Source organism: Typopeltis vanoorti, chromosome 5 (genome assembly GCF_054136105.1).
Source record: "Typopeltis vanoorti isolate ZY-2024b chromosome 5, IOZ_Tvanoo_1.0, whole genome shotgun sequence".
Lineage (NCBI taxonomy): Eukaryota > Metazoa > Arthropoda > Arachnida > Uropygi > Thelyphonidae > Typopeltis > Typopeltis vanoorti.
In genome coordinates, this window is record NC_143553.1 from 98445187 (window position 1) to 98469668 (window position 24482).

Consider the following 24482-nt stretch of genomic DNA (forward strand, 5'->3'; position numbering starts at 1 on the left):
TCATAGAGAAACCATATGAAAAATATCTCCTCCTCTTCAAAATATCGCCAGTCTTTCATAATCACATATCCTTTTTGGTGTTTATTTCTTAATACAGATTATAAGAAATTTCAAGCCATTTCACAATATTTTCCCATTTAGATAGTACTAGCTTTGCTCTAAAAAGTTAAGGCTACATTACCATGTTGGCTGACATCTGAAACCAGATATTTTGATTATATAGTGAGCATTAATACATACCTATAGGATTTTGTCCATACTATATATGGCCAAATGATAAAATAGAAAATAACTAATTTATTTCTAAAGGCACTCCTAGTTTATTCTTTCTAGAAGACTTCATTGGGTGCATTACACATAAGTGAAAAAACAGAGATACGTCAACGGATTGCTCGTATTTGAATGAATTCTTGGATTAGTTGCATTGTTCTCGTGAAGTGGTCTTGCGACTGCCGTAGCAGAAGAGTAACAATCAGAATAAAGAGTTTATAAAGCAGAACACTAGGATAAGTTATTTTAATTGACAACACAACATTTCATCCTAATTGCACAGGATTTCTTCAGGTGTAAGAAAACTAATAGACAAAACAATAAGGACTGACAAAGATGACAACTATTATGCAGTTATAGAAGAGACTGATGTTATTTTAAAATAACATATATAGTTTTCCAAATCATAAAGCTACTAAGATGAAAGCAAATCATGCTCCTAGTTGAGAGATGCCCATAGCAAGATTGATACCTGTAATTAATGATTTTTTTTTTTTAAAAAAAGCAGATCATATCATTTTTAAAAATCTATTTTAAAGAGTGTTCAGAAATTTGAAGTTCTCAGGCATGGTTTTATATTTACTTGCTTGTTTCATTATGTTTACTTTTTTTATAATGTGTCAATTCAGTAAATCTTTGTTTAGTGCAAAAATAGTTCATTCTATTACATATTTTTATGGAAAATTTTATTCAAAATATTTTTAATTTTTTTTCCAACTTTTACTTATTTTAACTTCCTTAGATATTTTTTTAGGATTATCAAGTAAAATAATTTATTTTTTTAGCCTAGAGGAAACTCGGACAATTGTGTGTGATGCTCTTCTTGATGACTTTAATACATCTGAAGCACTAATAGCTTTAATTAACTTGGTTACTAAAGTTAACAAACAGTTACACTCTCCTCACAAAGGTTGTGCATCTCGAAGTGTAGGTACAATAGTTGCCTGTTCATCATATGTCGAGAAGATCTTTGATTTATTTGGCATTGAATTTAAAACTAGAAAGGTAAAATAACTTCTGATAGTAAAATCTTGCTCACCTAGCATTCTATAACCTAGCATTGTCTAGTAGCCTAGTATTTAGTTTCTTAACTTATATTTAAATATAGATTAAATATAAGTTTATATAAGTATTTATTTATATACATTTTATGGCATAGGATTAAACATGAAATGATGTAATGAAAAATTTTCTTAGTAATCTGATTAATCACGATAGTACTATTTAAACATGTCCTATTTATATAAATTTTTTGAAATTTCTATACAAGTATATTTAGCATAGTTATGGAGCAGCCAATAAGTAATCTTCCTGTTTGGAGAGTGGTGAGTGATTGGAATGCTTTGCCTGAGAGTGTGATGTGTGCAGAGACAGTGAATATATTTAAGGCACAGTATGATAAACTGTGTGTATAACAGTGGACCTCCCACGATGAGTCTTTGACTCCATGGAGGTTTTTATAATAATAATAATAATAATATCTTTCAAATCTAGTAGAAGGAAAGGGTTTACCTTAAGGAATTGTAGGTAAACTGGATAGCTTAGTTGTTGTTCAGAGGAGGGAAACTTATCCTCCATAATAACTCTTCCTTCTGAAGATGACTGCTTGATCAAAATACACACCCACCCACACACACATATACACGCACACATACAGAGAGAGAAAAGATTCTTTTCTGCTCATCATACTTCATAATTCTTTAGGATCATTTATGTGATTAAAAAAAATGTGTGTGTGTGTGTGTGTGTGTGTGTGTGTGTGTATATACAGGGTGTTCGGGATAAATTTGACATATTTATAATTAATTATATTTTTCCGTAAGTTACATGTATTAACACACACTTCTCTTCATTTAAAAGTTTGGACCCTTCTTCATTCATATACAAGATGTCAGAAAGGATGGATAGCTGGAACCCACCTGAATCATGGAAGAGAATAACTTGTATCATGATGATTCGTGCCCGCCATCAAAATAAGGATATTACGACTGCTGCCCAATGCTCCCTGAATACAGTAAAAACAATCAGGCATGAACTAGAGACTTGCAATGGTGACTACGAGGATGTAGCAAGAAGAAAGATCCCTAGCAGACGATCTGATTGCGTTCGTACAGCAGAATTCCTCGCAAATCTGCAGGAACAGGTGTTGAAGAACCCTGGCATTGGAATTCGGGCTTTGTTCGTGGAGTTGCTAACTGTAGTCAAGCCCTGGATAACAAGGGTAGCCAATGGTAGGCTGTATGTATGGCAGCAGGATTCGGCCCCTTGCCACACCTCTGGGAAAAGTCAAAAATGGTTGTCTGAAAATTTCTACGACTTCACCAGTCCAAATGTTTGGCCTCCAAACTCCCCAGACCTTAACCCCATGGATTATTTTGTATGGGGCACAGTTGAAAAAGACACCAATCGCACTTCCAGTAATACAAAAGATGTGAAGTTAATGGATAAAATTAAAACAGTTTTTGCGGCCCTTCCCAGGGAGACTGTAGCATCAGCTTGTTCGAGGTTCCGAAGCAGAATTGAAGCTGTGATCGAATGCTAATGGTGGTTATTTTGAGTAAATCTTGTTGATAGTATTGTAATTAACTCTGCCTGTAATGTTTTTTTGTCAATTCATTAAATTTAATAGATACAAAGAAGATTTTCTTTTTCCTTACGAAACTGTCAAATTTATCCCGAACACCCTGTGTATATATATATATATATATATATATATATCAATTCCTAGAGAATTTTAAACCATTTTTTGTGCATAATTGAGCATTACATGATTTTATTCTATCATCACCTTCCAATATTGGCTACTGATTGTTTTGATTTTACAATGTTTATTTATTTTTCCATCACTTATGCTGTTTTTTCACTTTTACATTGTATTTATACAATGGAAAAGTAAATAACATGTACAATTTTAAGTAAATATGTAAAATTTTATATTCATGGTCAACCATGTTTCTACTCTAAACAGAAGGAACAGCTAGGCAATTCAACATACCTACAATTCCTTAAGTTAGGTCATTCTTTCTATTAACCTAAAAGATATATCATTGGTTCTGTTCTCAGTCTAAAATACTTTAATTGCATCCTACGACTTAATCATGTATATTTGGTATTGTCCAAAAGATTACTTAGGAATACTTTATAATATACTAAGCTTTCGATATGTACTTTCTTGTATAGAATCTTAACAGTTGCAACATGAGCCCCAGGTTCAAAAAATTCCAAATAGGAAAATTTTATACTTGTTGTATGAGGGTGGTCTGAAAAGTTCTCAGCCTAACAATGGAAAAAGGAATTTATAATTTCAAAATTATTTTTATTTTTCAACATAATCTTCCTTACGACTAATACATTTATTCCAGTGATGCTTGAGTCAGTATCCCATCCCTGTAGTGGTTCTCAGTAAGATCTGCAAAATATCCCTCTACAGCTGCAATCACCTCTTGATTTCAAGAAAAACGCTGACCAGCGAGGAAGAGTTTCAGTTTTGGGAAGAGATAGAAGTCAGAGGGAGCCAAATCTGGGGAATAGGGTGGATGTTCCAATAATTCATAGTGCAGATTCCTTAATTTTCCCATTGCCAAAACACCTTTGTGGGCAGGTACATTGTCCTGATGAAAGATAATTTTTTTCTTCTGCAAACGAGGTGTTTTCTCACGAAATTTTTCATCTAGTCTGGTTAAAAGATCGGAATAATATTCCCCAGTTATTGTTTTACCCTTTTCAAGATAATTAATAAACAAAATGCATTTAGCATCCCAAAACACCGATGCCATGACCTTTCCTGCTGATGGAACCAACTTTATCTTCTTTGGCACTGAACAACCAGCTTCTGTCCACTGTTTTCACTGCTGTTTGGATTCTGGTGTGTACTGGTGAATCCAAGTCTCATCCATAGTAATAAATCAATGCACAAAATCAGTTTTATTCTTGTTAAAACGCTCCAAGCACTGTTCAGAGTTTTTCATGCGAGTGTGTTTTTGATCTGCTATGAGCCAGCGTGGCACCCATCTTGCACAAAGCTTTTTCATTTGCAATTCTTTGTGTAAAATATATTCTACACGTTCTTTTGAAATGCATATAGTCTCAGTGATTTCATGCACTTTGACTCGCCGGTCATCCAATACCATATCGTGCTCTTGATCAATGATTTCTGGCATTGTTGCACTTTTTGGATGTTCTTCACGTGGATCATCTTCAAGGCTGGTACGGTCACATTTAAACTTGGCAGCCCATTTCTTAATTGTCGAAAGCAAAGGAGAAGAATGCCCATAAACTTGTATGAACTTCGAATGAATTTCTTTTGCCATTAACCCTTCTTTTACAAAGAATTTTATAACCACACGATACTCGATTTTATCCATTTCAAGGGATACAAACACTTTTGCTTCAGACAGCTGTATAATACAAACTACTTGATAGTATTACTTGCAGTTTCACATGAATGCTTATGACAGGTGTACTAACTTGGAAAAAAAAAATCTTGCCGATAGTATTACCATCTATGGTTGAGGCTGAGAACTTTTCAGACCACCCTCGTATATATATATATATTTATATATAATTATTAATAATTATCCAGAATAACCTAAGAACTTCATAAAATATTTAAATGGCCATATCTGTGATGAACATTATCCAAAGTTAATGCCAATGATACCTGTGGATGTACCTGAAATTTTTTATATTGAAAACCAGAATTTTTCTTACTGTATTTTCTTGGATATATCCACCCAGTAGATATGTTTTTTGAATTTAGTGTACATCTTATTCATTACTTTCACTTTTTTTGAATGCTGATTTTGTATCATTACAACTTCCTTCTGCATGCCTGTGCATTATGGCAGTGTGCAAGGGGATGTTAGTTTATGAAGTTTTGTATATGTGATTCCCACATCCTGTCTGCTAAGAAGATTTATTTATGATCCTCTACGGTATTGAAAAACAAGATAAGTATAATCCTTTCTTTCATAACTTACACGGTGATCAGAATACATTATGGAAATAATGGATACAACTGCCATGTTAGACTAAAACTTTTAGTTTAATATAATATAATAGTATCAGCAAACTCTGATTTTGTAACCTAATAGATAATAATAATAACAGGACTCTAGCTTTGATGTGGTGAGGTTTTTTTTTTAAGCACCAGAGGTCAGGCAAATAGTTTTAATGGTTGATCAATAACTTTAGCATGGCATGTAGATTGTTAAGTTGGTGCATGTGTGTGTTATTTGAGCCTTTATATTATTAGCTATATTATTATTAGTAGTAGCAGCAATACAAGAAAAAACCTCCAGGGAGTCAGGGACTTATAGGGATGCCACATATTACTCACACCATGTCATACCTTCTCTTGAATTCATTCATGCTATTTGCACTCACAGCCTCCACATGTAAGCCATTTCAGTCATACACTTCTCTGTGAGGGAAAAGTCTACCTCTCACCCCTTTCATGAATGCATTCATTCTCAATTTCATTGATGTCGTCTCTCCATCTTCCATAAAATGAAAAATTCCATCTACTGGTATCCTTCCTGTATGAGCCTTTCAAAAGTATTGTAGGTCTCTATCATATCGCCCCTCTTTCTGATGCCTGCTAGTGTCTGCAGTCCACAAATTCTCAATCTCTCCTCAGTATCTGTATTCCACAGTTCCATCATCTTTAAGATCCTTCTTTGCACACTCCCCACTGTATCTGCATCATCTTGGAAACCAGGAGACTAGGATCTGCACACAATAGTCCAGATGAGGATGTATCAAAGCTTTCTAAAGAGGCAAAATTAACTTCCTTATTTACATGTCAATTTTTGTTTCAGCATTGCAATTATCCTCTAAGTTGTATTTGCAATTTTTGCTATATGACACTGAACTTCAACTTAACACGTTGACTGCTGTATGAATCAAATATGATTCACACTACTTTTTTTCAATGCGTTGCGTGAATCATATTTGATTCGCATAAAGATTTTTCTTTCAGGCCACGTAGTTCGCCTGTGATTCATATCTAAATGAAATGCTTATGGGTAATGGAAATTTGGGGCCTGGTAAACAGGTTTATATAGTTTGCGCAGTAGAATTTCAACTACATATACAATAGGTGGCCTATTATAGAAGTAAAAAAAAATTGTAAAACAAAAAGAAGTTGGCTTGGGGATCACAAAATTTTTTAACATTATGGCAGTCAATGTGTTAAACCTATCTCCATATGCAATTTTCTGATATCTAATAGAAAGCCAATTTCCAGTTCAATCCACTAACCCAGTATTTAAACTCATTCATTGCAATTGAAATATCATCTGTTATTATGAGGCACCCTAACAAATGCTTTGTGAAATCCAGAAAAATGATGGTATATGCTTTCCCTCATCAATTTCCCTTGTTACTTTGTTATAAAAAACAACTAGATTAATAAACAAGAGCACTCCTTAACAAATCCATGCTGACTTTCTTTCATGAATAATATTACCATCATCTGTCCAATTCTGTATATGAGCTTTTTCTAATTTTCCCAAAAATCTTAATAGCCAGGAGAAATATAAATTAGGTTATAGTTTGTATTCTACCATCCCTTAGGGACTTTCCTTTTGCAAGATGGCTACAGCTCGATGGCATGTTACCTTAACACATCTCTTTAAAATATGTGGAACTCTAACTGTTATCCAATCCTACTGCCTTACTGACATCCAAAGTGCTCAGTTCAAAACACTGAGCACTGTGTTTTGAACTGAGAGTGCTTAGCATAAAACCTACCATATCAGAATCAAATGCCCTATTAGAGTGATCATTAAATAACACTGTGTTAGAGCAGTGCTTCCCAAACTTCTGGATGTCAGGGCCCCCTTTGCAAAAATTAAAATATTTCACTGCCCCCTTCAAAAAATAATAGAGAGATATATTATTATAATATTTATTGTATTTATATTTGATACAAAACATACACAGCGAATATTGCAAAAATCAAATGCATATATTACATTTTTTGCCTCTTACCGTTTGGTTCTGAAGACGATGCGGGCTGTTCTGGTAAAATATTGAAATACTGTCCTTTTTTTTTGAGTCTGTTTCTGCTTCTTCTGATTGTTTGCAGGAATTTTTTTTATTTTTTATCAGCCACTTATCCATCTCAGGGTTAAATTTTTTAACGTAGAATAGATCAAATAATATCACCACTTACTGATACTGGCACACCACAGACTGATAACATGAAATTAGTGAATATTACCTGAATAAGGGAATCCCCGAACCATGAACATTTTTCTCTTTTGTGACTTTTCTCCCTTTAAGGTAATTAAGCCTAACGTGAAACAGACAGCAAAGGCAGGTTATTAAAACGTGCATATGATTGGTGCGGTATTAACAAAAGATCGCGCAACCGAAAGATAAAAGCATAGCTGACAATTGAGTTGAAATGCTAACTCTCTTCAGCCGAATTCCATATGTGAAACTGCCATAACATTCATTATATATATATATATATATATATTACTTAGTTTTAACACTTTTACGAATTTTAACACGTTCGGTTGAATTTTATTGCTGCCTTGGGAAATCGAACTCGCACACATTTAATTAATAACAATAGTTTTTAGTTAGATACTGTGTTTGCCCATGCAACATATGGTTTTGTTTCAGTCTATACAGCATAGTTTCTGGTTGAGGGGACATGTGATTCATTAATTAGTGTGTTTTTATCCCAGTTGTCTCTAATTGCACTATTTGTTGAGAAATATATTACATAGACTCCTCATACCTCATTCACTGGCATAATAAAAGTACTTGTTTTTATTGCCTCTACAGTATAGTGGCTGTTAGAGAAGGCAAGTTATTTACCACTGCAAGCGAGTTACTATCTCCCCACATGAACTTGTTTAAGCTTTTTTTCATGTGTGAAGTATATGCAAAACTTTTATTAGTAACAGAAAACTAGCTCAGATGACAGTGATAATATAAAATGAGTTTTGATATGTATATAAAGTCAATATCAACAGTCCCTGATTATGAACGGGTGATGAAAGGGACAGGAAGATTTGGAGCTTCCCTGGAGCGCATTCGAAGTAAATACAATTAACCACTGCTTTGAAATGAAACATATGAATAAGCAATATTTACTAATACTCATTAAGCGCTGAAATACGCAGGAAGCAAAGTTTGTGAACCAACACCAGTGTGTGAATTTTTCCATTAAAATATAAAAAATAACAAAAAAGAAATAAAAGTTAAATACGTTTCTTTTAAAATAAAAAAATCTACTTAGTCTTAAAACATTTTAAATTTGTTTTCATTATTTCATGGTCCCCCCCTCAACAAAACCTACGGCCCCCAAGGGGGCTGCGGCCCACAGTTTGGGAAGCGCTGCACTAGAGCATCGTCTTCTCTATTGGAGTCATTTCATTTCTTCTCCTACTGACATAATGAAAGCACTCTTTGGGATTCTCTTTAGTTTGCAGTACTAGTCTCCTCTCAGTTGTAATTTTTCCTGCTTATTACACTAGTCACATCCCTAGCTAGAGCCTTATATTTCTCATGCAATTTTTTTCCATAACCCCTTTTTTCATCTGCAGTTATTTTTAATTTCCTAGTCATCCATTTTATTTCAAATTGCTTAATCCATTCAGTAATTGTGCTAAAATATAGTGCAGCCATTACACAACCCTGTCTTACACCAGTCCTTTTCAGACTATTCTAATGTTGTTGCTGTGTAGTAACACAATTTTTATTTTCTTTATACTTATTTTATTATTCTAACATTATTCATCAAGAATGCCATAACTTGTAATAATCACCTAATGTCTTATTGTCAGTACTGTCAAAAGCTTTGGCAAATCTACAAAACATAGTGTTACACCCTGATATCTTAAGAATATAGAATTCTCAGCTATCATGGTGTAACATGAAGAATAAATAAATTAAAAACCCTGCATAAAAGATAATAGATGAATTATTTAAAAGAAAAAGAAATATTCTTGCATCCATTAAAATATAAAGGTGTTTGGTTGAACTAACTAACAAAAAGAAAGAATATATTAATGTTGTAATATGATATAAAAGAGAAAATTTAACTAAATAAGGCAGAAAAGGATTAGTCATAAGAGATGGTATGTGAGAGGCTAGAGAATTAAATATTAAGTGAATTCATAGAGAAATTTTGGAAAGGGGATTAAGTTAGAGGCTAGCACAAGAAAAACAACAGAAAATCGCTTAGGGTCAATTCCCGGATTGAGACTTCGTTATGGGCTCGCCGATCAAAGGACATTTGGCAGAAAAACGCCACCCTAATTGGTCGGTAAAGTTAAGTCAAGGAGGGGGGGGCGGAGAAAAGAAGTTAGAGAAGGTGCCATTAGGAGAGAGGGTTAGACCCCCCCCCCCCAAAAGGGAGACTCTTTTTGGCTTTTGGTTTTGGTTCTGTTCCAGGAGAGTTCTTCGCGAGCTCTTTCGTATGGATTTCACGGTGTTTTCCTGAGTGGCGAGATAGGGGTTATATCTCCGTCGTCACAACACGGAAACGAAAGTGAGCGGGATTTCGATTCCGTACTTCCTATGTAAGAAGTGAGGAATGCCATATAGTCAAAGAAAAGAAAGCATATTCTTTGTGTTTCAACTCCAGTGTCAACTACGAGAAAGGGAAAGAAGTAAAGAAATCGATGTCCACGTCGCGAGTGGTACAGCCGTTATATAGATGATTCAAAGTGTGTCCTAAGTTACGAGAGGTTAAGACCGCATAAGCATAGTTAAATTCCAAAAGGAACGTAGGAGAAACAGATTATCGGAGAGGTTATACCAAGATAGTTCGATCAGAAAAAGGTAGCGGCCCATATGGAAAATTCAAGAAAGAAAGGTACTGTAAAATATATCTCGTGTTAACTAAGATTCGTCTGTATTAGTTATCATTATTCTAATACTGAACTGTTGAAGTGACCAAGAAAACAATACTAGGACTTTAGTATATGACAGAATATAATGAAAGTAAGCTTACTAATGTTAATATTATATGAGTAATTAAGTGTCCTGAGAATTTTGCATGTCTAATATATTGTATAAGAAAGTTTAAATGCCATAGTTATGTATCAGTGCAGTAAACGGTTTAGTTAATCTAATTAAGTTTGGATAGTTAAATAGTGTGAATTAATCTTATATGTCCGTGTCAAATGAATTTATGTGTTGAATGTGTATGGCGGCATGATCGTAATACCCATTATAGGATCATAGCTTAATTATTTATGATAAGCTAATGTCAGTTTGTAAATATTTAGTATAGCATTGAATTGAGTAATAACTAATATTTGAATTGTACCATGTTAAGGAATTTAATAAACCTTTTGTCCAATGATAAAACAGTTGTCTGAAATTGCTGTCCAATGCACCACTTGAAAAATTACGAACCTAATCACGCGGGAAATTAATGTGTTAAGAAACGAGATAAAGTGTCACGACTGCAACATAGTTTCACTTTCAGACATATTTTAGTTCTTTCTCCTTGTTTTTGTATATAATATCTTAAACTAAATGTCCCAAAAGGCACAGCATAATACAAATATTAGGGATACTAAGGGGAGAATTAACTTAAGTATTAGTAATAATTTTGGTGATATCTTGAGCATAGATAATAGTAGAACATAGATAAGTGGAAATTACTAGATAGAATAAAAATCGTAAAATGGGACACAACAATAGGTATAAGGAGATTCTGAATTCTATATTATGTTCAATTATATTCCTTAAAGTAAAATACATGTGAAGTACAATAATCTAAAACCAACTTGTTCATGCCTTAATTCTTTTGTTTCATTTTTAATTCTATTTATCGAAATTTTAGTATTGTTAGTATTATTATTTATTGGTCTCCTTTCAGTCAGAAGACTCAAATTGCTTCAATGCACAAGTAGCACAGTCATGAAGTTATTTCATGTGCAAACTTTGTTTGCTTACAGTTGGATGAAGAGGAGAATATATTTTCTTGGCATCTTTAATTTATGGGAAGCAATGAGTCTGACTCCACAATACACATCATGCAGTTATACCTTATCTTTGAAACGTTTAGCATTGAAACACTCCCCATTCACTGTGGAAATTCAGTTCACTCATTCACCACTCACCGTGTTAAAGTCTTCTTTTGCATCCCTGAAAACTGCATGATTCTTGTGCAGTTTTCATTCTTCCTGCCACTTTATTTCTCCTTTATCTATCTGATTAGGCCTCTCTCACTAACCTGTATGTCTCAATCATGTCACCTGTTCTCTTCCATCTGCCAAGCTCTACAGAATATCTATATTTTTTAAATGTGGCTCCCCCCCCTCCACAAAACCTTTTTGAAAACTTATGTTACATTCATACTATAGGTAGGCTGAGAATTTTTTTTTTTTGCATTTTTATTAATTTATTTTATTTTATTATTATTATTTTTTTTTTGGAGTTTTATTTATTTTCACATAATTTGGAAACCTTGCTTTAGAGACCATACACGGAACTTTTTCAAGCCACTTGAGGCCTCCAATAATCGGGAGTGGTGGTCCTCACACTAGGCAATAAAATTCATTTCTCACCTAAATTTCCTTAATCTGTCCTCATACTCAACTTTACAGAGTCCCGAGAGTCTTAATCACTCATCTGAACTTGTTTCTTTATCACCTTGTCATTTTGAGTGCCTCAAACTAGTTCTTTTTTCTGAGTTTAATATTGGCCACTTGTAAGTGCCCATCATGCCTACTGCATGAAGCAAAGATAGTGACAACTAATGATAGCAGAGTATTCAGTTCTCACCATTGCAGTGCAGTGTAGTCCAACACTGACAAAACCAACATTAATGTGAAGTGCCACAGTTGCGGACTAGATATCAGCAACACAAAAAAAAAACCTCCTTGTGTGTGATTTCTGTTGTCATTGGTTGCACACTTGCTGTGCAAATATAGATGAATTGGCACATAAACTGCTTACTAATGTGATTAGCCTTTCTTCTGCCTACTGTGCTTCTCTTTGGTGAAATAACTCTTAAGCATGGATTAAGAGTTATTTTACAGCCTAGAGCAGCACCTCATCACTGTTAACGAGACTCTCTCTCCTGCAAAAATCAAAACACTGGAAGCTCGACTACTTGATGACCAGTGCTTCACTGTAAATTCATCCTCTGCTAATAATACACCAACAAACTTCGCAACCTCATTGTGTCATTGGTACACGACTCGATCAAGGATAAAAATAAGAAGCTCGCCATCATTCTCACCTTTCATATAGAAATTGTCCTAAAGGATGATATCATTAAGTTAGTGAATGTAACTGTGATCCCAGGAAAATCATCAGGTGCCACTGGACAAACCAGACAAAAGAACAGATGGAACGAACTTCTTGTACCTTGTAAAAGTGACCTGTGCCACACCGATGAGCACATCAGATTTAATGATGGCATCAAACAACAAGTTGAAAGGCACTTCCTCCCAATTGTGTATATGAGCCTGCTCAGCAGGAACAAGGACATCAACTTTGTGAATAACTAGGAAAAAAATGCCAAACTTGTGATGATGGTTGGATCATTGACTACAAAAAAAAAAAAGTAATATTAGTGCAGAATTCAAGTGCTACTACTAGCTACTATGAAAAGCAGAATATTGACACTGCATAGGAAACATACATGATTCAAGTGGTGAATAACAAAATCAAGTGTTCACTTCCATCCTCAGCCTATAAATCCTACCTACTTTTCCTGACAGAAACTCAAATTTCAACCCCCTAAAGTACTACTTATCTCAGGTTTCCCAGCTACGCTCTTTGAACTCCTTTTGGTTTAAGGTGGCATCTATGCATATGTTCAGTCCGATACTCTGCCAGAGAGCATCCAACCTAGAATCACATGACCTTGATCTTCTTTGTCTGAAAATCTCTCTACCTCACTCAGTCAAATTCATTGTCTATCTCTGTTGCTCTTCCAATGCCACCAGCCATTCTGAACTTTTTGACTTTCCCCTTCTTATGGTGATTTTCCCAACAGTAAAGTTATCCCCCTCAGAGATATTAACGTTCACAACACTAACTGGCTTTCCTCCTCCAATAGCACAGGACAAACAGATAGAGAGATGCTTTCAAACTCCATTAGTTTCCTTCTTGTAGTCATTTCACTTGGACATAGTTGCACTGACTTGGGAGCATCATATTCCTCCAATTTATACCACCTACAAACATGTGACTCATTACATAGTACAATGCAATGCACCTTGACCATTGGGGGGGGGTGTCCATTGACTTCTCTCCACGCAGTATATGTATAATGGGAATTGAATAAGCAATTTGCTATTGATTGGTAGCAGCAAGTTATATATAGACGATAGCAGAATCTCGGAGAGGAAAGTGACTAGTGACATGCTCCAAGGGATCTGTTATAAGTACATGACTCAGAACAGATCCCTTGGAGCAGTTATGAGTCATTCACTGTTAATTAGATGTATTTTATCTTCATCATAACAGATTTGTAGAATCAACTAGTGTGTTTAATAAATTGACTTTAATTATTGCTTTTTAACTTGTATGCTAATGAAATTGGGAGAGGTTTTAATGGGGATATGCAGTTATTTGGATGATACAAGGTTGGTGAGAACTATGAGAAGTACAGTTGATGTTGCCTTACAGGCAGATTTGAATAGATTGTGTAAGTAGGCAAGTAAATGGAATGTCTGGTTCATTGTTGAAAAGCATAAAGTTTTGGAATGCAGGATGGGATGATGGGTGGTAATATATTGCAGGAGATGGGGAAGATATGGAAATGATAATGGATAAGGATCTGAAAATTAGAGTACATGTTACTAAAATTCTGATGATATCATGATGGATTATGGCAATGATGCAAAGACATTGACATATAGAAAGAAAGAAATCATGGTTCCCTTTTATAAGGCTTTCATCAGGTTGCATATGGATTACTATATGCTGATTTGGTTACTTAGTTTTCAAGTAAGTAACCACATATTGGATATATTGGAAAGGGTCCACAGAGGATTGACTACAGCAGTTTCCAGTCTCTGGAATGTGCCAGTCTGTGCAATATGTAGAGCTTCGTGGCCAGTAGAAGGGGAAGTAATGGAGGCGTATAAGTTGGTATTAGATTGTTAATATTAATGTGTGAAGCAATTTTTCTAGATCAGGAGTGGGTAAGCAGTCACAGAACATGAGACCATCCATGGAACCTGTATAAGGAGAGAGAGAGAGAGAGTGTGTGAGCAGGTTTTTTTTTTTTTTTGTATGGAGGTGGTTGTGAGTGGACTGCATAGCCTTGAAAAGGTATCGAGTGCAGAAACATTTAATGAGTTTTAAGGCACAGTTTGATGAGCTTTGGGAGAATATGACCTCCCACAAAGTCTTTTAACTCCATGAAGGTCTAATGATGATGATAATAATAATAAATCTAATTGGTATTACTTGCACTTATTGATTAATTTTAACTCAGAATAATGCATTTTTCTATTCCTGCAGAAACTTCTGTCATCTAATGATTATTATGCAAGAACACTACTTCAAGTTATGGATGGCTTTGTAAAATTTCGTGGAGAGGTGAGATCATGTACTGGTAAAATGAGGAAAATAGGTAAATTTTTCACATACTTGATCATTACCATCACAAAAAAAAAAGTTTTGCTCTTATTGATGTCATTTTTTAATTTATATGGTAAACAATAAAAATTATAAACTGGAATTATCATATATATATATATATATATATATATATATTAATAAGAATAGTGTACTGTTAATTAGATATATTTCATCTTCATAACAGATTTGTGGAATCAACCAGCGTTTTTAATAAATTGACTTTAACTAGCTCTGTCATATATGAACATAAACATCCTGTCCATTTTTTTTCAAGATGAAATCAGGCCTTCTGATCATGTGCTAGAAAGATACTTGGTTGCTACATCTTTCGAAAATATAGTATAAAAGAAAATTTATAGAAGCATCTTGCCATCATCAACAACCCAAAATCTCAACAGAAATGATTGTCTCAGAATTTCAAAGATGCACATTCAGTACCTTCAGTAAGCTACATTACCCACACTGCCAAGATAATGAGACTTCAATGGGTGCATGAAGTCTAGATTCATAACAATGAATCAGAATGTACTAAATACAATTTCTTGTAGGTATGTTACAAAACTTGCTTTAAAATGTGAAAGAATTTCTTTCACATTTTAAAGTGAAAGAAATAAAGTGTTTCTCCTTTTTTGTTTACTCTTGTGACAAGAGTGAACAAAATGGTGGTAATGAATGTGAGTTGGAAGAACTTAGATGAGCATTAGCGAGAATGAAAGAGTGAAAAAATTGTAGAGGATGAAATTAGGATGTGAAGAAGCAGTACACAAATGAATGAGAGAGAGAGAGCATTATTATGGAAAAGCAGATGTCAAACATGCATGGAGATTAAAGTGCCAGAGCTTCCAGTAAAAGACATGTTTTCTGAGTGGTACAGTGAGATAATAACAGAGGCTAATTTCCATGGAAAGAACGAAGGAGAATCAGTTAGTGGTGGTTCTGAGCAGAAATAACTTGAGAGGGGAGAAAAAGGATATTGAAAGGGAAGATGAAGGATAATAGTATAGTTGGGCAAGTGGTTAGTGTGTTGGTCAAGTATCATAGTACTGAGGTTACAGAGAAGAGCAAAAGTGACAAATAATATGGTGACCAAGGCTCTGCATTGCAGTAAGTAGAGATGTGTTTGAACTGTGAAATGTTTGAAAGTTTTTTCACTTGGTTAGACTATAAATTACAGATGCCAAGAAATTATATTCTTGGTTTAATCCATTGTCCAAGTGTAAGCAAATGTCATTTGTGTGTGAAGTATCTTCACAACTGGGCCACTTTTATATAGAGGCTAATGACTTCACATCAGTTGCCTTAGTATCCCATAATGCAAAGCATACCCCCCCCTTTTTTTTCAGACATGTATAATGCCATACATTGTGGGAAGGGACCATTACCAAGACCAGTTTGACATTTATCGAGGTCTCATCAGTGGGAGCCAGAAGAGATACCAAAGTTAAAGTAATGTGGAAATCATATATTTTCCATGTGAAAAGGTGTATTACCTTATTATTAAAATACTTAACCAAACCTTAACCAAAATTCAGCTCCTTATTTCATCCTATGATGTAATTCATTCATTAGCTGGATCACAGATAGAAATTAAAAGATTTTTCATTTGGTTAGACTATAAATTAAAGATTCTAAGAAATTACAGGCCCACAATGCAGTATTATACACGTTCAGAAAGGTGGTGTGTGCTTTGCATTATGGGATACTAAGCCAATTAATGCAAAGTCATTAGTCCCTATATACTAGTAGGCCAGTCATAAAGATACTTCACATGCAAACTATGCTTGCTTACGCTTGGATAAAGGATTAAACACGAATATAATTTCTTGACATCTTTAATTTAACTATAATCTCAGTTGAAAACTCTATTACATGGAAGCTAGAAGAATGCTTGGGCAGAGGATTAAACCAATAATATAATTTCTTGGCATCTTGAATTTATAGTCAAAGCAAGTGAAAAAATGTTCAACATCTATCTGTGATCCAGAGTATTTAAAAAAAAAAAAAGAGAGAGAGATACACCTTTTAACTACTTGTATGGGAAATATATGACATTAAATCACTTCAACCTTGGTATCTCTTCTGGGTCTGGCTCCCACTGATGATATTTTAATAATGTTCATCTTTTGGGTTTGCTTGCTTCCTAGGAATAGAGAGGCTCTACTTGGTGGTGGGTTTTTTATCTGTCACTAAGCAGAATCGCTGCTCAGTTTAGTACTGATCCTTTAGGATCACTCAGTGAGGTGATCTTATAGATCACTTACCATGGAAGAGTCTTTAAGAGCTAATGAATTATCAATATTGTAGTATTTTCTCAGTTTTCCGTTGTGTTGTTTTATGTACAACATCATACAGCTCTTCTTTTTCAAATCAATCCAATGTTCATGTTCCACTTTGTAATTAGCTATTATCACCACTGATGATGGCCTTAAATAAATAATATTACTTATCCCTTGTGTTTATTCATCTTGATTTAAGAAATTTGTTTTCTTTATAATCCAGCTCTCATCCATAAGTTCAAAATTTGTGGAAAATGGGGAACTGGACAATGAGACTTATTTGTGCCTATGGTCCCACTTCTACCTTAGTAGAACCTTGGAGAATTTTTTGAGGCTTTAGAAAAAGCAACTGACACAATGAAAAAGGAAAAGTTGGTCCTTATTGGGGATCTAAATAGCAGTGTAGGAAATGATTGTGAGACATACAAAAATATTTTGGGAAAATTTTGAGAAAAGAGCAAAGCTAATAATAATGGCAAATATTTGTTGGATTTCTGCTCAGGACATGGACTGGTTATTACTAACACCATGTTCCAACATAAAAATGTGCACAAATTCACATGGAGAGAAGAGGCAAAAAATAAGAAAAGTCTCATTGACTATGTTATTGTTGATAGTGATGTTTTCTCCCTTGTGCAGGACACCAGAGTGTACAGAGGATTTGAAATTGGAAGCGATCACTATTTAGTCTTGAGCAGGATAAAATTGAATTTCATATTGAAAAGAATAACATGTAAGAAAGTTTTAAAGCGAATAAAAGTTGAGCAGCTCTCAGATGTGAACTGTAGACTAAAATACACAAAGATTATTGAAGAAAAAATGAAAGAGTTTGAGAACAGGAATCAAACCTTGGAGATTCAGTGGCAAACTCTGAAGAAAACATTGATTGATTCTGTCAGAGAGGCATGTGGTGAGGTTGTCTGCAAGGATAAAAAAATCAGAACTCCTTGGTGGACACAGGAAGTTAAAGAGGCAGTGAAGGAAAAGAAGAAAGCATATCAAAAGTTCCTGTCAAATAAGTCAGCTTGTGCACTTAGAGAATACAGAGACAAATGCAAGAATGCTAAAACTATGTAAAACTAGCTAAACAAAAGTCATGGGAGGACTTTGGCAAGAATATAGAAAATAAATATCAAGAAGGTGCAAAATATTCTGGAGGTTGTTGAAGAAGCTTAGGAATGCAGGAAAGAGTGCTGTAAAAGGAGTTAGAGATGATAAAGGTGAAAAAGATATCCTTAAAGTATGGAGTAATTACTTTGAAAAACTGCTAAATGAAACAAGCAGTGATGACAGCACAGTGGTAAAAAACACTGACCAGGCATGCAGTGAGGAATACATATCCATACTTGAAGTAGAAAAAGCCATCAAAGGCTTGAAATGTGAAAAGGCAGCAGGAGTAGATGATATTCGACCAGAAATGCTGAAGTAAGGTGGTATAAGAGTCTTACAGTGGCTGCACTGCATAGTTCAGAAAGCCTGGACAGAGGGGCGAATTCCCAATGATTGGAATAGAGCTCTAATAGTACCCATATATAAAAAGGGAAATAAAACTGAATGTGAGAATTACAGGGGTATTTCCCTACTGAGTGTTCCTGGCAAGATCTATGCAAGTATACTTGAGAAACGGTTGAGAAGAATTATGGAAGAAAAGCTTGGTGAAGAACAAGCTGGATTCAGGCCAAATAGAGACTGTCAGGATCAGATCTTCCACTTTACGACAAATAGTAGAGAAAGCATGGGAATATAACAGAGATCTGTATTTACGTTTTGTTGATTTGGAAAAGGCATATGACAAGGTGCCAAGAGAGAAGCTATTCAATACGCTACAGTTATGTGGTGTCAATGGGGCATTATATCAAGCAATACTTAGTCTTTATTTGAGTTGTAAGTCAGCAATTAGAATTGAAGGAAGTACAGGAAGATGGTTTAATGTTAAATCTGGTGTGAGACAAGGATGTACATTATCCCCTCTGTTATTCATTATCTATATGGATCACATTATGAAGGAAAGTGGGATTAAACGTGATATCAAAATTGGAGATGTTAATGTCAGCTCTTTGCTTTATGTGGATGATGTTATACTTATCAATAAATCCGCTACAAACCTGCAAGATTCTCTGACTAAATTGAATAGCTGTTGTAATAGATATGGTATGAAGGTCAGCAATAAAAAGACAAAGACAATGAAAATAGGCAGAATCATTGAAAATGTTAACTGTGTTGTGAATGGAGAACGTTTGGAACAAGTGAAACATTTCAGCTACTTAGGCACGATTTTTACTGAAGATGGTAAATTAAATATAGAAATAGACAATAGAATCAGCAAAGCTGGTATAGTAGGAAGTCAATTGAATAAATTCATATGAAATAAGAGAGAAATTAGTCGGAACACTAAATTAGCTGTATAAAAGACAGTGTTCAAACCAGTTTTAACTTATGGATCTGAGAGCTGGGTCAGAAGTAAAACACTTGACCAAAGACATGCAGATATGAGAGTCCTGAGAAAGATTATAAGCATGAACAGATGGCATCAATGGCAATATCATATTAAAAACGAGGATATTAGGAAAGAACTTGACATTGTCAACATCCAGGAATGCGTTAGCAGAGCTAATCTCAGGTGGTATGGTCACTTAAACAGAATGGGCGAAGAAAGATTAGCAAAACAAGTGTTCTCTGCCAGGTTGGCAGCAAAACGACCCAGAGGAAGACCAAGATATAGGTGGATTGATACGGTACAAAGTGCCTTAGACGATAGAAATATAAGATCTGATAATGTTGGAGTCTTGACAAGTAACAGACCGATTTGGAGGAAAATTGTAGATAGGAAGTTAGTAATGATGTAATTTTTTTCATGTAGTACTATCATATCCTGTACCCCTTGAGGGTACATGGCAGGAATTTGATGATGATAGTTTAGTGTTTTGGATGATTCCTCTCATATTCCATATAAATTTATTCAACTGATCAGCAACCATAGCAGCATCGCTTATTCTGTTGTCCATTTCCATATTTAATATCCTATCTTTCATAAAAATTGTGCCTAATTTGTTATATGATCTATAGGTTCTCAATTCAGGATACAGTTGAGGTTTTCATTGTTGCTGATTTTCATACCAAATTTACCACTGCTGGTATTCAGTTTAGTCAGAGAATCCTTCAAGCTTGTCTGGATTTATTTAGAAGTGGATCATCTACATATAACATCTCCAATTTTGATATCAAGTTTAATTCCACTTTCCTTCATGATGTGATCCATATAGATGATGAATAGCATGGAGATAACATGCACCCTTATCTCACACATGATTTAACATCCAACCATCTTCCTGTGCCTCCTTCAATTCTAATTGCTGTCTTACAACTCAAATATAGACTTAAGTATTGCTTGATTACAGCTTTTCTTTTGGCACCTTGTTATATGCCTTTTCCAGATCTACAAAACTTAAATACAAATCTTTGATATATTCCCAAGACTCCTGCTGTTTATCTTAAAGTGAAAATTTGATTTTGATAACCTCAATTTGGCCTGAATCCAGCTTGTTCTTATCCAAGCTTCCCTTCCACAATTTGTCTTAACCATTTCTCAATTATACTTGCAATTCTCCTGTAATTCTCACATTCAGGTTTATTTCCCTTTTTTATGGATGGATACTATGAGAGCAATACTCCAATCATCAGAGTTGAATTCCTGACTGAATCCTCCAGTCAGGAATTCAACTCTCTGACCAGGCATTCTGAATTATGTAGTGCATGGACTGCATAATTCAGAATGCCTGTAAAACTTTAATACCTCCATATCTACTGTAAAACTTTTATACCTCCATATTTGAGCATTTCTAGTCAAATATCATCTGTTCTACATTTTGTCTTTCCACATTTTAGTTTTTGAAGGCTTTTTCTACTTCAAGTATTGATATGTGTTGCTAATTGCATTCCTGTTGAGTGTTTTCTATCACCATGATGTCACTGTTTGTTTCATTTTGAAATCTTTCAAATTACTCCAAACATATATCTTAAGTTTTCATGTCACCTTTATCATCTCTGATTCTTTCTGCACTACTCTTTCTTCTATTTCTAAGCTTTTTCAATAGCCTCCAGAATACTTTGCCACCTTCCTGATATTTATTTTCTATGTTCTTACTAACATCTTCCCATTACTTTTGTTTAGCTAGTTTTACACAGTGCTTTAGTTTCTTATATTTTTCTCTGTATTCTCTAAGATTACAAGCTAACTTACTTTCCAGGAACTTTCAATATCCTTTCTTCTTTTCTTTCACTGCCTCTTTAACTTTCTGAGTCCCATGGAGTTCTGATTTTTCTATCCTTGCACCAACCTCAACACGTACCTCTCTGGCTGAATCAATCAATGCTTTCTTCAGGGTTTGCCAGTAAATCTCCAGGAAATTGAAAACAAGAACTAAACCAGGGTTTAGTTCTTGTTTTCAATTTCTTTTATTTATTTTTTTTAAGTAACTGTTGTGTATCACGTGGATGAGGAGAAAGTACTAGAACTGTTGCACAAACTGAATTAGAATTCTGCAATAGGAACTAATGAGATATCAGCACAAATGCTAAAAGAGTGCTCTGCTGAACGGCTATTCCTTATAAATTATATATTTAGTTGAATCCTTTATCCAAGTGTAAACAAACAAAGTTTGCGCCTGAAGTATCTTCAGGACTGGGACAACTCGTGGCAAAGGTGGACTGAGTTCACATCACTTTCCTTAGTATCCCATAATGCAAAGCACATCTCCTTGCAGAAATGTATAATGATATGCATGATGGGAAGGGTCACTGCCCACACTGGTTTCGACCTTTATTGAGGTCTCTTCAGTGGGAGCCAGACTCAGAGGTGATACCAGGGTTGAAGCAATGCAGAAGTCATATTTCCATATTGCCAAGAAGTCATATTCCAAAAGGTTTCACACCTTATTGTTGCCCCAGTCCTGAAGATACTTCAGGCGCAAACTTTGTTTGCTTACACTTGGATAAAGGATTAAACTAAATATATAATTTATAGCCTAACAAGTGGGGAAAATTTTCCAACATCTTTCTCTAATCCAGAGTAATTTAATAATAAGGTGTGACACCATTTGGCAACTGGCATATGGAAATATGACTTGTGTATTGCTTCAACCTTGGTATCACCTCTGGGCCTGGTTCCCACTGAAGAGACCTCAATAAAGGTCGAAACTGGTCTGGGTAGTGACCATTTCCATAATGCATAGCATTATACGTGTCCGCAAGGAGATGTGCTTTGCATTATGGGATATAAGGAAAGTGATGTGAACTCAGTCCACCTTTGCCACGAGTTGCTCTGGTCCTGAAGATACTTCAGGCACAAGCAAAGACTATAAATATATAATAAAATATAATAAATATATAATAAACAAAGGCTAGACTATAAATATATAATTTATAGTCTAACCAAGTGGAAAAAAACTTCCAAGAAGTGGCTATTCCCTTGATCAGGCAATATAATTTGAGTCTCAAAACAGGGAAGACCCACAGGAGTGGAGAGAATATATGGTAATTCCATTGCACAAAGGTGGTGCAAAGATCATTGTATCCAACTATCGACCAATCAGTATATCAGAAGTGGTGGTGAAGATTTTGGAAAAGTTTGGTCAGGGCTTGCATTCAGAAATGAGGTAACATAGAATCTCTACTTTGCAATGAACAGCATGGGTTTACTAAGAGAAGGTCATGTTTTAGTAACTTGCTCACATTCTATAATAATATTACCACTGAGTTAGACAAGGGGAATGTATATGCCATAATACTTTTGGATTTTGCTACAGCTTTTGAAAGAATACGGCATGGAATACTATTGCATAAATTGGAGAATATGGGATTGGATTATAAACTATTGGCATGGATAAGAGCAGGGATCAGCACCCTTTTCAGACTCGCAGGTCACATTCAACTTTTATTTTTAATAATCGGGCCGCAAGCATTTAATGAAGTGAAAATAGTGAGTGAAAAAAATACTTAAGTTATCAATTTTTATTATATCAATAAAAATTACAGAAATATTTAAAGTACGAGATATGAAACAAGCATGAAAATGTTTTTTTTTTAACAAATATATATCCTCTGAAAATAATAGTTGGTGTTATTGAATTATATTAAAAGATGGACCAGGGAATGCAACTGGAAAAGTGCGCCAAAATCTCGGTCGTTGTCAGATGAGTCACCTGTGTTATCTTCACACATGATGACCCACACAGTTGACTCGTGCCAAGTTGCACGCCGATATCACGAAGTATAGGTATAAAATTATTTTTAATTTATTATTTATATTATAAAATGTATTATTTAAATAATTCAACATAAGGGCCACATGCCATGTAAGTATGGTCAACCTTTGATGGGCCGCCAGTTGTCGACCACTGGATAAGAGGATGGCTGACTGACAGATATCAAAATAGTGATATATGGGGAAGGGGAGTGTATATCCGCAAGATTCAAGGTAACTAATAGTGCCTCAAGGATTGGTCCTTTGTTGTTATTCAATCTGTACATTAATGACATTGGATTTGACATGTGCTATACAGCTATTTGCTGATGATGCAAAGATGATAGGGTAATCGGGGATGATGCTGATATGCAGTACTTGCAGAATGATTTGAATAGGCTGGAATTGTGGGCATGTGAGAATGGCTGTCATTTCAATGTAATTAGATTTAAAGTGATGTACTTTGGTGTGATTAGATATCCAATGTCATATTAAATTGGTGGGATTATGCTTGAAGAAACTGATGAGGCTAGGGATCTTGGAGTTTTAGTGGACAGGAAGTTGAAATTCAGGGTTCATATAGCAAAAATTGTAAATACAACTCAAAGAATAATGGCAATGCTGAAACGAACCTATACACATAAAAATAAGGAAGTCATTTTATCTCTTTAGAAGGCCTTGATAACACCTCACTTGGAGGTCTTATCAAGACCTCTCATGCAGGTCTGTCTCCTGGTTTCCATGGTGGTTTTGATACAGTGGAAAGAGAGAGTTCAAAGGAGGGTGTCAAAAATGATATCAGGATTATGGAATACAGATTATGATGACAGAATTTGTACGCTGTAGACACTAGCAAACAGGAGAAAGAGGGCTGATATGTTTGACACTTACAAACTTCTTTCAGAAGTTTGTAAGTGTCAGACATTCAGAATTTCATTCAGGTTATACAGAATTTTAGTAGATAGAATTTTTCATTTTATGGAGGGTGGGGAAAGGATGCAAGGACATCCATGGAAATTGAGAATGAATTCTATCAAGAAGGGGGGGGGGGGTAGGGCTAGATTTTTCTCTCATAGAGTAATGCATGATTAGGATGGATTGCCATTGGATGTTTTGTG

General features: G+C 34.9%; 1 protein-coding gene across 1 annotated transcript in view; it reads left to right on the forward strand.

Moving 5' to 3' along the window:
• CysRS-m (cysteine--tRNA ligase-like protein, mitochondrial) overlaps nt 1-24482 on the forward strand; it is a 200489-nt gene that overhangs the window by 121297 nt on the left and 54710 nt on the right. Inside the window, exons 10-11 of the mRNA XM_090393279.1 lie at nt 1056-1275; nt 14728-14839. Coding sequence (XP_090249405.1) covers nt 1056-1275; nt 14728-14839 — 332 coding nt within the window. The remainder of the gene's footprint in view (nt 1-1055; nt 1276-14727; nt 14840-24482) is intronic.